Below are 16,371 nucleotides of genomic sequence, written 5' to 3' on the forward strand. Positions count from 1 at the left end.
ACATCAGTTCTTATAGCTGTCTGCCCAAGGCTGTCTGCTTGGAGACGTAATGCATTTTCCTGCAAGACATTGCTTTGGCATCTAAATCTCAGTAACTGGTTCTGGTACTGGTAGCATAAGTCTGTTATTGCTGCTGATGTAACTCTGCATGAAATGTTCTGCTTCCTTTAGCAGCATTAGCTGTCTCTTACTATTACTGGCTTTTTCAGCTGCAAAAAGAGGAATGAATGGATCTACCCTTCCAAAGAATACCATTGGGAAGTGCAACATGGATGGCTTTTATAAAATCTGGCTGTTTCTTTCCAATATGTTTGAATTAGTGATTATAGTAGTGCTCTTTCCCTAAGAAAAGATTGAACTTTTTTCGAAGAAAATAGAGAAATTTTGAATTAAATGTAAACTACTTAAGGTGGTCAGGGTTCAACTTGAATAGTTAGAATTGATGTGTTATTCACAGTGAAGTTATGAAAGGCTAGAGTAAGTTGGCTGGTATACATAAGAATTACTTTGCCAGACAGCACACAGTAGTCATTTGTGACTGTGCAGTGTTGGAAGGTTAAAACAGAAGCTCTCCATCTCATGTCACATATATGCTAAATAAAAAATGCTGCTGGTTGTTTTTAAACAGTTATGCTAGCTCAGCCAGCAAAAGTGGCACTGTTTTGGGGCAGTTATAACTCTTAGTTTGCTGAAAGTCATCTTTTTTAGCAGGACTCTGGGATTCTGGTCTGGTATGTTGTCTTTTGTGGTTTTTCTCAGTAAGTAAGTTTTGTGTTTAAAGAGGAGAAGCTTGGTTTAGCCAAGTGGAGAGGGGTAAATAAATATTTTCATATCTCTTCTGTAGTTTTAAAAATTTTTTTATTAGAAAAGCTTTTGTGAAAGTAAAAAAACCAGTATGGCTCTATTGGCTGTAGCAGTTACAGAATACTAATGTAAACAGAATTTGAATATTTATATAATTATTTAAAAATCTGGAAAAACATCTAATAGATTCCTCTCTGACAGGTCAGTATTTTTCCAGACCATCTGTTTTCTTTCAGCTGTAATAGGTAGAAATTAGCTCAAATAAAAATGTTAGTACAGAAAATCTGCTGATTGGACCCCTTCAATCACCTGTCTGAAGTGACTGGTTCTCAGAAGGATAAGAAATCAAATGCTTTCAGTGTGTTAGGACTATTGCATTTACATGATTTTTGAGTGCTGCTTGACAAGAGGTCTTCCAAAGATGCAGCATATTTCCCCCTTTCTGGTTAGTGTTCCTTACTGTGTGTGAAGGTGTAGATTCAGTGAGTAAATTGGTGTGGGTATAAGTGTAGAGTAAGTGTAGTCATCATAGAATCAGAGAATATGCGGAGTTGGAAGGGGCCCATCAGGTTCATCAAGTCCCACTCCTGGCCCTGTGTGGGACACCCCAAGAATCACATCACGTGTGTGTAAGTTGTGATCAAAACTGTGGACTGATTTCTGTATGAGATATAATAAAGTAGCTGAATTCTGCTTAGCCTAGAGAAGAAACAGGGATTTTTTTTTTGTATACTAATCATTAAATTAGTATAAAATAGAGATAGTAAAGAAAAATCGATTTTATATCATCTTCTAATACAAAATCCAGAGGTTTCAAATGAAGCTAGTAGAAGTTAGGCTGAAAAAAATCAAAATAGGTAGTATTTTGGTTGTTTTCTTTGGAAGGTGGTGGAGGCAACCCATTGCCAAAAAGATCTTCTGAATGTGATAAATCTTAAGGGGTTTCAGGGGCAACCAGAAGAGCTCATGGAAGAGAAATAACTTGTTAGAACCCATGTGATCCACTGAACCTCAGGTAGTTGGAGAGTGGAAGAGCGCTAAAGGGAAAGTATTCCCTATGTTTTCTGACATTTTATATTCTCCTGTAGCTACTGTTACAGAGAGAATAACAAGGTTTGACTTGGTAGAGTACAACTGTTCTATATTTCAAAATAATGTAAAGGCCAGAAATCTGGTTTATATGCTGGATGAATTCCTTGACACTATCAAACAAAACAAAACTAAAAAAAACCCAACAAAACAAACAACAAAAAAAGAAAACCAGCCACTAAAATTCGATGTAGGGTTTTTTTAATTTAAAAGCCCATTGAAACAAGCAAGATCGAAATTGTAAATGGGAATTTAGAAGTATAGTGTTTTACTCAATTTTTCTTTATTCCTTGCATTTTATTCTTCTTTATTTTAGTCTGCTGTATTGTAGAAACACTGCTTGCTGCTAAATGCAATGTTTAAAATTCTCTAAGATTGTAAGGGATAAGCTACAAATATGGACTATCAGGCAAGCCCTGGAGATTTAGTTAATCTGACCTAGATGTTCTTTTGATGATTGAGACCTGCAGTATGTGAAAACACTTCTCAATTTCAAAATGAAACACAAGGATATCTGTTGTATAACTCAGCTGTCCTTGTAGTGACAGACACATCAATCATTTCTGAACAGAACAGGATTTACTATAAAAAGTTTGTAGCTTTCGAGCTGTTGAGTTCTTTGGCATTCGGATCAGTGGTGATATTGGAAGTTGTAAGTGAATTCAGCATTTGAATTTTACCATGTCCTAAAGAGGATTAGGTACAAATGCAGGCAACATACTTCTTTCTTTTTCATTTTCAAGAGCCTGTTTTGTATCAAGAGCCTGTTGTGTAAGGCGTTAATTCTTGACTTAGTTTTCAGCATATTTTATGTGAAACTGCTCAGTAGCTCTTTAAAAAAGCACTGAATAGGTACCTATAAATATAAGTAACTGTGGGCAGGGGAAAACACCCAGACAAACAACTAATTGGAAAAAAAGCACATACCTGGAAAGCTGGGGAAGGCCACATATATACAATATACACAATTTTTCTGTACCTGGGCTGAGACTGTTCTAACAGTACAGCTAAACAAACAGAGATGCTCCATGTTGAGGAGCTACAGGATTAGCATCCTGTTTTTTGCAAGCCCTTATGTTGGCTTCATGGAATGGTTGGGTGATTGGTAGGATTATATGGCCTAACACTTACTCTGCAGAACACTGTTTCCTATATATTTAACAAAAGTTAAGGGTTTTCACTGAAATTTTGCATGCTGGTTTTCTGGTGTATGCTGAATTATTTCAGAAGGATGCAAGGGTAGTAATTCTGTGCTTGGAGAATACAGGAAAAGGAAATTATCTGTGTTTAAAAGAAAGAAGGTAAATTCACATTTCCAGTAGTGATTGTTTCCACTGTTTTGCAACTGAAACGTAATATTTCTCACAGCATTTTGTTCAAACTGCCTCTTTTGTGCAAACTAGCATTCAAATTTTTAAGCTTGCACTTCATATTTAAACTGTAGAGATTTCTTACAATATTAAAACCTAAAAGTCTTTAAGAGTCAAAACACTGTAGGGGTGAACAGACATTTCCTTGGAATTACTTAAAGTTATATGAATGTGAATCTGGGACATTTGAAATAAAAAACAGACTCCACTCTGTAAATTACATTTGTGCCAAGACAAATAAAGCAAACACAAAATAAAGCAAGGAAATCAAGTATCTGTGGGAGGAAAGGCCAAGAGGTAAAAATGATGGATGCTTTCCATGCATTTTGCTGTAGCCTTTTCTAGATATGTTAGACATGAGTAGGTAGAATGTGTGACATGTCTCTTAAAAATTTTTGACTTTTCCTATCTTTATTTAAGAATTTACTTAAGTTGAGGAACTGAAGTAAATGCTGTTCTGATTATGGCATATATTGCTGGGAAGGCACAATGTGGTTTTCTAGACGAGATGGAGTTTCAAATATTGAAACATTTTCTTTGAGCACATGTATAATGTAGCTGCAGTCTGCTTGAAATAACAAAGGAATGAATAAGCACAGGCTCACAACCTGGGAAAGTCAGTAACAAAAGGAACTGTGGCGTGCTGTGCTGACAATTACACATCACTTCCTCTGTGTACACACGCTTAAGGGCAAGCCTTAAGTGTCTTAAGAGTAAATCTTGAGCCTTCTGTTCTGGGGTAGGAATTGCCCTACAGTTACTATACCTGGTGTCTATACAGTATATTGGCATCACCAATGGTGATGGTGCAGTTCAGAAGCATGGTTTTCTAGCTGCTAAGTTGCAGCAGTGCTGAATACAAATATGTCATTGTGAAGACACTTTGGAAACATTTGGTGTAATTCTTTTCCATGAGTAATGCAAAGGATTACTACGGGTAGCAGCAATAACACCCTATTAATGTGATAATAGAAGTTATTTAACGTTTAGTCTATTCATCTGAAGTGTATTTTAAATGAACTCTCTCAGCACTGTTCAACCAAAGAGGGGAATGTCTTGAATAAGGTGACTGCAATTTTTACCTCTCATAAATGCAACCTAACATGATTGTTTGTGAGCCTGTAGTTTATTTTAGATTTCAAAAAACAAACTAAGCTATGAACTTTCATTATGAATACCAGTATTATGTTTGTTTTCCTTTAGAATGTTCTATGTGCAGTAATATATTTCTTGTGGAAATATTTTACAGACTCCTGGCTTGAGAGCACACTCTGGAAGATTGAAGTGGTTTGCAAAAAAGTGTATATTAAATAAACAGGTATGTGACTCATATGATGTGTTCTATGGAGCTGTCATTTTGTTCCAAGAAAAATTGTTTTGAAGTATTTTCTCACTTGATTTTTCTGTTTTTGAAAGAACATGTGACAGGCTGATGAGGTGAACTTAATGCTGTTGTATACTTAAACAGAAATACTATTTTAGTTGAATGTACACAGCATGTATATGCACACATGTAGAAAAATAATTGCATGGCTGAGGTATAACTGTGTTCTTCCTTCTTTTTGAAGATGGAAGCTTTGGAACAGTTGGTAGAATTAACTCGAAATCTGTTTGAATGCGATAGAGATGAGATGTACTACCACCTGCTCGAACTGTGTGGTAAGTGAGCTTGAGATCTGTTCATGTTTGTAATGTGGTTGGAGATGGAATGTAACCCTCAAGAGAAGCTGTATATTGATACACAAGTGGTCTGGATATCATTTCTGAGGCATCTTGAGGGGAGGAGATGTCAGGGGTTTGGTTTATTTTCATCTGCAGACCTGAACACTTAGTATACTGTGTATGTGTGTGTGTGTGAATGGATGGATAGATGTAACATATAGACTTGCGTAGTACAGCTTCTCCAATCCATGCTATTGTCTGGTGTTATAATTTGAAAGTTCTGTTTTGGCTTCCAGCATGCTTAGAGAAGGTAACCTGCCCATCTGTTATCTTCATAACAGATAAAAATCAGGGGTGTCCTGTAACTGGATCTGGTTCTGAAAGGTGCATATATATTTTTATGTACTTACTTTTCACCACCCACAACCTAACTTCTGCATCATTTATAGCCATGAAACAGTTTTTAAAATTGAAAGTTCATTTCTGTCCTACAGACTTAGTGTAGAAGGATGTCATGAAGTTCTATGAAGTTTTCTATGAAGAATCTATGGAGTTTTCATTCCTCTTTTCTGTGTTTTTCAGTCTATGTTGGTTTTGTTATTCAGTGTATTATAGTGTAGTATAAAGGACTAAAATTATGGAGATATATTTTAAAGTACTGAAAAAATGCATTGTGTTAAGATTGGGTATGGAGCACTAAACAGTAAATTGGGACATAGAGCATTACAGGGATTTCTGTGTACTTTGGTAAGGTATGTACATATATCTATATATTATTGGGCCATTACAAGAGTTTGATATATCTTGAAAACTTGCTTTTGAGTTTAGGCTATTCTCCATGTATATTCTTGGTTGGGTAGGACTGTTGAGGCAGGCCTCTTCCCCACTGCACCTAGCTACAGCTGGAGAAGATATGAGTGCTTGCACAAAATAAAATTACCAGAGACCCTGTGAGAATTGTGCTGCATTTCATTTCCCGCAGCCTTGGAAAGCTTCAAAGAAAGCTGTAGCGTTACCTAATTCTGGCTTTACACATACTGGTTCACCATCAAAAATCAAGTAGGCCTGAAAATCAATCTTGTCTCAACAGGGAGAGAGCCTTTCTATTTCTCCACTCATCCTGTTCACCTCTGGCAATGACTAAGTCTGACAGTGTGCTGCTAGGAAGAGAATCTCAGAAGATACAATTCATCAAATTCTGTCATGCAAAATCTTCAGTCTTCTTTCAGAAGACAGAACCAATTCCATTTATTCAAAGAAGTGGAAAACATTTGTGGGTTTCTGCCACCATGAAAGGCAAAAACCATGCATAATCCTGCTTTCAACCATTTTAGATTACCTATCAAAGCTGCCCCATGCACATTTACAGTAGGACTGTCATTGTGTACCAAAACCACACCTTCAGATCTATTTTAGGCATATAAAAAAAAAAAGCTACCATGTAGTCCAAGCAGTGATCAAAAATGTTGAAAACAAGGTATTTCATAATCACAGAATAATTTGTACTGGAGAAAACCTCAGGAGTTTAAGTCTACGCCATTTCCTGGAGCTAGGATAGCTCCAAAGTCAGATCACATCATAGTCTTGTTTAGTAAAAGTTTGGGTGCCTTGTTGGGTGCTCCACTGCCTCCAGCAATGGAGATCAGAGAGCCTTTCTGAACAATCTGATCCAGGATTTGATCGTTCTCAGATACTCCATTGCTGCAGCTTTTGAATGTCACCTTTCTCCCTTTGCTGTGCACTTGTGAGGACTCTTGAATAGTCAGTGAAGAATTTACAAGAGTTGCATGTGTAGTAGGAGAACTAAACCTGATTTGAATAAAATGCCAAGGCAGTTTGAGAAGGATGTTTCTGCTTTAGAGAGCTCATTTTTACCAGGTTGTAAATCAGTAGTGTGTGAGAGTCATAAATGCTTCACAACTGGTGACTGCAAAGCTAAAATATGTAAAGGCAATAGGAAACCTATAAACTACTAGGTAGTTAAATGGTAGTTAACAGTTTTCTTTTGTGAAGTCCAGATTTCTATTTATTTGCAGTTACTTACAATGATGCATTTACAAATTTCAATTAACAGTCTAGAACAATAGAACTGATGAGCTGGGATGATCACTTCTGTGCTACTTTTGAGCTGATTTCTCATGTATCTTATAATTCTTATAATCCTTAGGGTTTTTTCTGGCATCCTCTATGTATTAAAATGGTTCAGAACCTCAAATTGGTGATCATATGAGGTGGAAGTACACGATTAATTGATTAATTATTTTCAAAAGGCGTAATTTTTAATCACCTTAGATACAGACGTATGTTCTAAATGTGCTTTTGTCTTAAGATTTTAATCTTGTTTCAGAGTGCAACAAGGACTGGGGAAAGGCTGAAGCTATTTGGACTAAAATTCAAGAAGAAAATATTGTTCCTCGTGAAAAAACACTAATTTTACTTGCTGATATATTTGAGAAAAACGGTCAGGTTGTTCCATTTGAAGTACCTAAGGTAAGTGGAGTTTAACTTTCCTAGTTAACAACACTTACAAATATATTTCTTCTTATTAAACAAAACATTAACAGGTAGCATCACAGTAATTTAAATGTTTGTTTCTTTTAAAGGTTAGGCCTGAAGATAGCAGAAGTGCTGCTAGTGGAGAAGAACTGAAAATACGGATACTTTGCAAGCAAAATAAAGCAAAAGGTAAACTGAAATCCACTGTGGGCTTTTCCCCCATTCCACGTTAATTTTAAGGTTTCAATTAACTTCAGAGCTGTTCTTTGCAAACTTGCCAGTCTTTGCTAAAAACAGAATTAATTTATGCATGGATGTTTGCTTTTGTATACAGAAGAGCAGCGTGTATTTCAGTGCCATTCCTTTGATACAGTCTGTGTTTAATCGTTGGAAATCCATTCCTATCCATCTCATCCCAAAGCAGGGTGACAGAAGTAGAAATAGCTTTACTTTACCTCACAAAATGGGGAGGAAATCACAGAATCCTAGGAAGTGTTGGGTTGGAAGGGTGGGTCATCTGGTCCAGCCTTTTTGCTCTGTCTTATCCTTGAGCACATGGACCAGGATCCTTGAATATCTCCAGTGATGAGACTCCACAACCTCTCTGGGCAGTCTGTTCCAGTGTTCAGTCACCAGCACAGTCATGCTTAGGTGGATACTCCTGTGCATCAGTTTCTGCCCATTGTCTCTTGTCTTATTGCCCTGCATCACCGAGAAGAGCCTTGGTCCCAGTTAGTTAATTTCTAGTATTTTCCAAGGTGCAGAGCATTTGAATATCCTGGAAATATTTTTTTTCTTTATCTATACTATAGTAAATAACTAGGTACCTCACTTGAAAGTGGTATAGAAAATAGAATTCAATAGGTTTAAAAACTAATTTTGCTGAATGAGGAAGATTTATAAATGCAAGACACCTAGTTATTTTCTTCTCTAAGTGTAATCAGTATATTTTACAGGTTGGACACAGATTTTTAAAAGAAGAATGTATCAGTCATTCAGACATTTAATTTACATTGTTAGTGAAATTACCATCTAGAATTATTCAGTCTAAATATTCAGTTTATTTAGATTAGGAGTCTAAAGTTGAGTCTGGACATTGTGCATACTGGGAGTGCAATACCATGTTATGTATATGAAATTAAGAATCGTGTATTATGGCAGACATTATGTTTTCAGGAAATTCTTCATGCTGGTAACTGTTGGATATAGTCAGAAAATGAGAAATGCAGAAATACTTTCATTGAAAATCACATGAAATCAAGGGAATGCACTTCATGACACTTTCACTAGAAAGTGTCCTGTGCCTTTGGTATCATAAATGATCAAGTGGTGAGCAAGAGGAAACAAAATAAATATGCCTTAGACTTTACAGGGAGAGTAGTTTACAACAAAGATATAAAATATAATTTCTGTGGTGACTTCAGATATTAAATTTAGCAGTGAATCACTTCTGGATATTCTTTTATTTAAAGGTGTGATGTTTGAGAGAAGGTGGTCTGGAGCTATTGGGAATGAAGGGGGAAAAACATGTTCCAACTATGTTGGAAAACAGTTTGTCTTTTTGGAAAGCTGTTCTCTTGGCCTTAAAAAAAGCTAAAAAGACTAAGTTGTTGCTTCTTTTTATATAACGGTACAATGTAATTTTGGTGTGAATGTAATAGGGCAGCTTTTTGATGGGAAAAAGATGAACTCAATCTAGTTATGTAACTATTCAATGAACTTTCCAAGCCTGACACGTTTTGATAATCTGTTCTCCAAAGTGCTTGATTTATGCAAAGTCATATTTTCATCTTTGTCTTGATTCTTCAGTGTGAGAACTTGACTCTAGGGGATCATGTAACACATATCCCAAGCAGTCACAATTGCTGAAACAGATTTGACTGTCTTGAGAACTGAGACTTTCTTGGCAAGTTGTCACTTTTCTAACAAATCTTCCTACTTGAAATAGCTGGTATAACACAATATGATTTTGAAACCGAGAAATTTCTCTTTTGAATGCGAATATATTTTAATAATTTTAGATGCCATCTGAAGAAGTAATAAGCTGATAATACCTGATCAGGCATATGTCTCAATTCAAGATTGATCAAACATGCTTCTTGTAGAGATGTAAAATGAAGTTAAGAAAACAATCTGAATAGGATGATCATTGCAAGCCTAGGACTGACATACACAAAAAATTGATGGAAATATTTTTAATTTTTCATTAAACTTATTATTACAAAAAAAATTAAAGTTAAATATATTTCAATGTAGAAGGAGATTTTACATCTTGTGGACTGTGATAATTGATGGTAGCATATACTTGACATCATGATTACTAGTTGCAAGGTCCATTTCTGTACCCATCTGATCAAAGTAGTATTTCACAGGGCGAAGTCCTAGTTCAGTCTGAAGACAGCAGAGCTTTTGTAGGAGTTTCTAAACATAAGGATTTTTTGGCCTTAAAAAAAAATAGAATTCAGACAGACATTTATGAGCAGAAAGGCCAAACCTATCACCAGTCAGCTTTATTTTTGTAAATTATTGGTTGCATTTGTAGCAGGTTATACCAGTCAGAGGGGTATTGTTCTTGTTGAATGTAGCTGCTGGTCTACTGGTACCTCAGATTTCAGAGCAGTGGAAGAAAAAATGTCTTCCCACTGAATTTCAACTTGAACACTATGAATGCTGGTAGTCAGCATCTGAGCATGCAAGAGAGTTCATCACATTGCTGCAGCCCAAACTAACTTCAGACCTCTAGTAAAAGTGGTGGAGGATTTCAGGACCTTTCTTATGTGGTCCTATTGTTGCTTCATTGCTCTTTTGCTTGGCAGTGCAATCATTCTTGTCATGTCAGACTCTCATGTCAAACTCTTGTATACATGAAAATCAAGTGCACAGAATTGAATTTAATTTTTACGAGGATGTTACCCTTTATCTCTATTCATATATATATATTTAACAAAGTTTCAAGCATACAAAATAGATTATGAATGGCCATGGTAATTCTAATTACTAATTTTTCGTAGGTGTCTGTGTGATGTAAATAAATTTTATGCATAGCCATTTCTGTGCCTACATTTCTGGAGGTTTTTGCATATAATTTTGGCTGTAGAAGTTTAAGAGGCAAAACTGAAAGGCATACCAACAATTTTGATGAAAATTCCATAACACATTGTACTAAGTGCAATTAGTGTGATGCTTCTTCTGACATTTAGATTCAAATGAGTTGTCTTCCTCTTTAGTTTCAAAGTAGAAGAAAAAAGCTTAATGCTTAGCTGTGAAATTTGTGGTGATAGTCCAACTATTTCTGATAAGTTTTAAAAGGTTATTGTGGCTGTGATGTGAATTAGCAAAAGGATTATTTCATGAATCATTAAAAGAATCGTGCAGTCACGGTTTCAGTGTAAGAGATCATTTGTGGTTCTTAACACAGCTTTGTAGCATATGTTACAGCATGGATGGCAGTTCTAGCTGCATGTTTATAGCTGCATAATCTTGTTTCTGAAAAATAAATGACTGAAAACTGTGCTTATCATTTTTTTCCCCCCTTTTTGGTAACATCTTTTCATACACTGACAGTTATTGTGAATGCATGAAATAAAACTGTTAATCAGTCAAACAAATGCAGTGTAGTTTACTTGCTAAATATCTGTATATTTGTAAATTGTATGTTTTGTATAAATCTTGTCATAGCCAAATAATTTGTTCTCCCCATATTGGAATCGCCTCCTATATTATTTGTTAGATGCTGTTGTGATCATGCACCAGACACTGTAACTATATACCCCAGAATTAGGTGTTGCTTTAAAATTCCTGAGTCTTCCCCTTCTAACCAGCTACGTTGATATTGAAGTAACAGCCACATATAAAGGAAGAGCAGTAGCAAAGTTTTTCTCCTGTAGAAATGTGTGTTGGTTGTTTGTATGCAGGCAGTTTTCAGCTAGCTGTGATCTGCAGCTCTGGGCTTAAGGATGTAAGCAAAGAATATATAGATTTAAGATGGACCTTTTTTGTTGAATAGGTGATTGCTTTCTGTTATCAACATTCTTGCGGTATGACATTTCCTTTTGGCTTTCTTACTCTTTTTTAGAGGCCTACAATATTTTCAGGAGAATGAGGAAGGATGAGTCTCATTATCGTTCCTGTGACATCCTTGTAAAAGCGTTGTTAGCACAGAATTGTCTTGATGAAGCCCTTGATGTGAAACGCATGTAAGGCTTTTCTTTGTTTGGGGGATTTTTATTGGCTCAAAGAAAAGGGTTAAGTCATTTCTGGATCATTTTCAGGTGAGTCCTTATCTTTTAATGGGAAAACAGGTCATGACTAGTGATTGGGAGCTGGGGTAAGAAATACACCATTGTTTCATAGGGTGATATGCCACATTTTTAAAAAGGTACTAGAGTGACAGTGTGTACTGCTAATAACTCATTTCAAATAACAATCTGAACAAATGTACTTGGCATAAGAGCTGAAAGTCTACCCTTCTGGCAGTCTGCCTTTTCCTCTTTAGAGCAATATCCAAACAGACAAGGTTCCTTCACTTAACTGCCCATGAGCCTTCCCCTGAATGCCCGTCCCTGCTGCTGTCATACCCTGCCCACACTCCCTGGCAGCTGGCTGCCTGCCAAATGCAAAATGGTACGTTTGACTATGATGCCAGTGGCTAGGAGATGACCATAAACCTTAGATCCAGCTCTCACACTTCTGAAATAAATCCAACCTGCTGTCATGAATTACTAGAAGGAAAGGAATTGAATTAACTTTTAGTGAGTTGTATGGTATGGCACTTGCTTTAATTATTGCCTGTAACGTGTGTCCTGGTCAGGTTATAGGCTTTAAAGTGTTGTGACTTGTCAATGTAGAGTTCAGAAGAACAGGAATTTAAGTTTAAGGGTTTTAAGTCTTTCAATTTATTGAACTGAAACAAGACTGGTGATCGTCATCAAATGTGCTCACTGAATGAATACAGTGGATTTGAAGGTGCCTGTAGGTGAATTACCTAATCTAAAAATAAAAAAAATATTTAGAACCAGCTTAGTTTCTGATATCCAGGAACAGTCTAGTGTAAGATGATTCTGATTATTTAAATGTTTTCTTTAAAAGTGTTTAGACTGGAGAAATGTCTTTCATTGAAAAAATGTTTGAGTTCTGCATTCAGAAGAACAAATAGTACTTTTTCAAATAGCTCTCAGCCACTGGGCTTTATAACAAGTAATGTTTGTGCCTGCAGGATATATGGCTTGTATCAAGGGAAAACTAAATCAGTTTATCAAATTGATCTCCCTGTAATGCAAGTAACTGATAAATTTTTGCAAATAGAAGATGCAGGGGAGGTGTTTTAGGGAGTACAAAGAATGTTGATAAAATTTAGGTAGTTTGTTTCAGAGAAAATAGTCAAGTATCTAAAGATGTGTTGGAAGGTTCTTCAGGGAAGAAGCTTGAATATTTCAAGCTGAAGATTGTGCCAAATATGCTAAAGATTTGTATATGGATCTGCTGCTTCCCTGCTCTACAGCTCAAACACACTAGCAAGGAAGATGTACAAAGCAGTGCATAATACCAGCAGTGATTTGCAGATTGAAAGAGAAGAAAGAAGTTAGTGTTTTGTTCCTAGTATTTCAAGGATTCAAAACTGTCACTTTAGATAGGTGTTTTAGTACGTAAATTGAAAATTCAGGGAAAAAATAATTTGATTGAAGACTGAAAAGGTCAGAGATGTGTTAAGCCTCTGAAGTTTGAGACATTTAGGAGTAAAGTAATAGGATTTTATAAGAGATTTTCTTCTTGGTTACTGGTCGAAGCCAGCTATGATCATAACCCTGGTGCTTTTCACAACTCTCCTGCTCCATCTCGTAGCATAGAGATGCCAAATAATGACCATCTGAGAAGCTTCTGACAGCTTACTGTTGCATCAAGATAGAAAATGCTTCATATTGGTCATGCTCATGGCACATCTGTGTGGCTTTTTTCCTAATAACAAAATGATGCTTATTTTAAGTATTTTTAAAACTTTTGAAGTTGTAAGTAATTCACTGAAATAGCGGAAGTGATTGTGTGTGTGCCTGTGATTGAGAAATAACAAATCTGTATTTAGCACACGTTTCTAGATGCTTCAGCATTTTTCCAGCCTCATACAAAAAAGAGAACTCCTACAAAGCCTAAATGTGCGCAGTGGCCTGAAACTTGTGCAGCTCCTAACATTTTCATAAAACACAGGAAAGCTACCGTCATTGAGATACATATTACTCGTTTTGCTGTTTGAAGCCAAATTTGAAAGGTAAAGAGTACATAGATAGTCTTTCTGTGCACATTAGCATAGGCAACAAAATAACTAATTTTTTTGTAATTTAAAAACATCCGATAACTTCAAAATGCCCCCCTGTTACCAGAACTGAAAAACTTCCACGAGAAAGCAGTGTGGGAGAAGTAAATAGCATTCCTACACTGGCTTTGAAAGAAACAAACACCAGACATCCCAGAACATTACTGACCTGTTGGTCAACCCAATTGTAGTTGCTTTCTCATTCTAGAACTGTTTTGAGGAATATTTGCTGCATTTAGTCCAAGAAGTTTTAAATAGAAATTTAGGAGTATTGGAATGATGGATTAGTTCTGTAATAGTAGCTAACATCTATTTAATCACACTGAAGATTGGAGAAAGTAAATCCTTTGTTATATGTAATTTACAGTCTCATGCATGAATTGTTGACTTAAGGGCTTTGACAGATGGGACAAAGGGAAAAAAAAAAGGCGGAACTGAGCAGTGGGTGCTTAGCCAGGGATTAAGGGGATTGGTTGGGAGAGGAAGAAAATCCCGAGTCCAGTGACTGCATTTGTGAGCCTGGGAGGCTGAAAGTGACTGAGAGGATAGTCATATTGTGTGCAATGTGAAGGATTTTCTTGGGATTGAGGAGAACAATTTAGCAATGACCCTGCTTACCTCCCAATCCGCTCAGCCCCTAAATTCAAGTAGGTAGGCTGCTCAGTTGTTTGCCACAAGATGATCAGTGAGGTTTATCTTGATTGCTGATATGGTAAATGGCAATGCCCCCCTTTGCTCTGTAGAGATTTTGTAATCTAGAAATGAACATTTGTAAAGTTATCCTTCTATATTAAAAACGGGGCTTGGCTGTATGTCATTTAGGAGCAGGAACATTTTGTAGTATAAGACCAATGTGATTGCTGGTTAGTCTCTCTTGACTAATTTCCAGAATGTTACAAAAGCTTTAGCGGGGTTGCTAAAGTAAAGGCTGTCTTTGCTGTACATACATGAAGTTTTATATTACAGGAGACAAGGAATTGATAAGCGAAATACAATTTTAATGTGGCTAAGGCAGCAAATGTAGGATGTTCACTTTAAAACCTGTATACATCTAGATGACAGAAATTTGAAAATTAATCAACCAAATGATATGGTGTTAGTTCATAATATGCTTTAGTTTATGTTTAAAATATACAGTGCTGAAAATAAATGTTTCATTTTTATTGCTGAAAGAATAGTTTTATATTTTATAATTATGGTGACTATTGAAAAAAGAAGAAAAAGTATCCAGCTTAGGATACAACAGAACAATGCAGGGCATGCAGTTATTTTAGTCATCTAATATGTCAGCATTCAAGAATCTGAACCGATTGTTTAAAAAAAATCTTGTACTTTGTTTCTTTTGTTGCTCACTTCCAACTTTGTCATCTGTCAGAATGCAAAAAAAAATTATCCTTCTATAACCATTGACAGGATAACACAAAAGCTGTCTCCAGGTCGATATTTTGCAGCAATATTTTTAACATACGAACAGTAGTTTTTATAATTTCACCTTGGTGCTCAACCATTTATTATCGTATCAGAAGCATGTCAGTAATTCCTTTCTAAATGTCTGCTTCTTTTAGTGCTGAGACCCACATCAAGGGCTTCACACTGAACAGTGCTGCCAGCAGCCTCCTCATCATATCGCAAGTTAGGCGGGATTATTTGAAAGGTATGTCACAATGCTTGACCTTTACGTCACATTAATGCCTCTGCAGATTTTTCTTGTAACGCCCTTCGAATACTTGGATAAAGGAGTCCATTTAGCAAATTACCTGCTTATCAAGAGCCTTTTGTGGTAGCTGAGAGACGTAAATTACTGTACATGCATTTATAATACAGCTTGAATATGAATGTACTTGTCATTTGACCACTTAGTCCAGTTTCCATTCCATTTAACACAAGATGGGTTTTCTTAAGATGAATCACAGCTCTTCAGACATGCAAAATTTGTGCTCCAGAACGAGAGAAAGTACAGGCTTTCAAGTGCGTTAAAATTCACAGCACAAGTCATTTTGCTTTGGAAATTAACATACTTTAGAGCATCTGAAACAATTCCCAGCAGTTGTTTCTTGCATATTGTGTTGGTTGTGTGAGATACCAGATGAGTTAAATTGACTGTTAAATGTGCGTGATTGTGAACTAAATGATTATAATATTGATTTAAAAACTTAATCAAATACTTTTTAATAGTTCTCAATACCAACAGTAACAAAATACTCTGTTTGGTTTTCATTTTAATGCAACAATGATGATAGTGAGGAAAATGGTGGCTGAAGAGTACGTAGGTGTACTCAACAAGATGGTACATAAAGTTTACAGTTGTTTTATTTTAGTTCTCAGCATTGGCTGCTTTGCAGCCTGGAGATTTGGTCCACAGTGCTGCATCTTACTTATTTAGTTGGGCTGTAGAACTCTTGGGAGAGAGGAAAACTCTGCATGCAGGTGGTTGTACATGCAGGGTAATGTCTTTTGTCTCCATGCAAGTCTTAAGTACAGTGTTGGTACATATTTTTGTCAGTACCTTTAGGCATTAAGGCAACTATGTACCAAATAAGTGTATTATTTGAACAGAGTTTATAAGGCCTAACAGAAAATCCATTTTTGATTGTGCCATCATTTCATTTTTTTCATTCCATCACACATAGCTGTGGTAATAAC

At 36.1% G+C, this 16,371-nt stretch overlaps 1 protein-coding gene across 1 annotated transcript in view; it reads left to right on the plus strand.

Annotated features, from left to right (window-relative positions):
* The window catches only part of LRPPRC (leucine rich pentatricopeptide repeat containing), a 158,397-nt gene that overhangs the window by 129,136 nt on the left and 12,890 nt on the right, over positions 1 to 16,371 (plus strand). Inside the window, exons 30-35 of the mRNA XM_062489024.1 lie at positions 4,513 to 4,581; positions 4,832 to 4,922; positions 7,273 to 7,415; positions 7,529 to 7,610; positions 11,497 to 11,617; positions 15,294 to 15,382. Coding sequence (XP_062345008.1) covers positions 4,513 to 4,581; positions 4,832 to 4,922; positions 7,273 to 7,415; positions 7,529 to 7,610; positions 11,497 to 11,617; positions 15,294 to 15,382 — 595 coding nt within the window. The remainder of the gene's footprint in view (positions 1 to 4,512; positions 4,582 to 4,831; positions 4,923 to 7,272; positions 7,416 to 7,528; positions 7,611 to 11,496; positions 11,618 to 15,293; positions 15,383 to 16,371) is intronic.

Source organism: Cinclus cinclus, chromosome 3 (assembly GCF_963662255.1).
Source record: "Cinclus cinclus chromosome 3, bCinCin1.1, whole genome shotgun sequence".
In the NCBI taxonomy this organism is placed as follows: domain Eukaryota; kingdom Metazoa; phylum Chordata; class Aves; order Passeriformes; family Cinclidae; genus Cinclus; species Cinclus cinclus.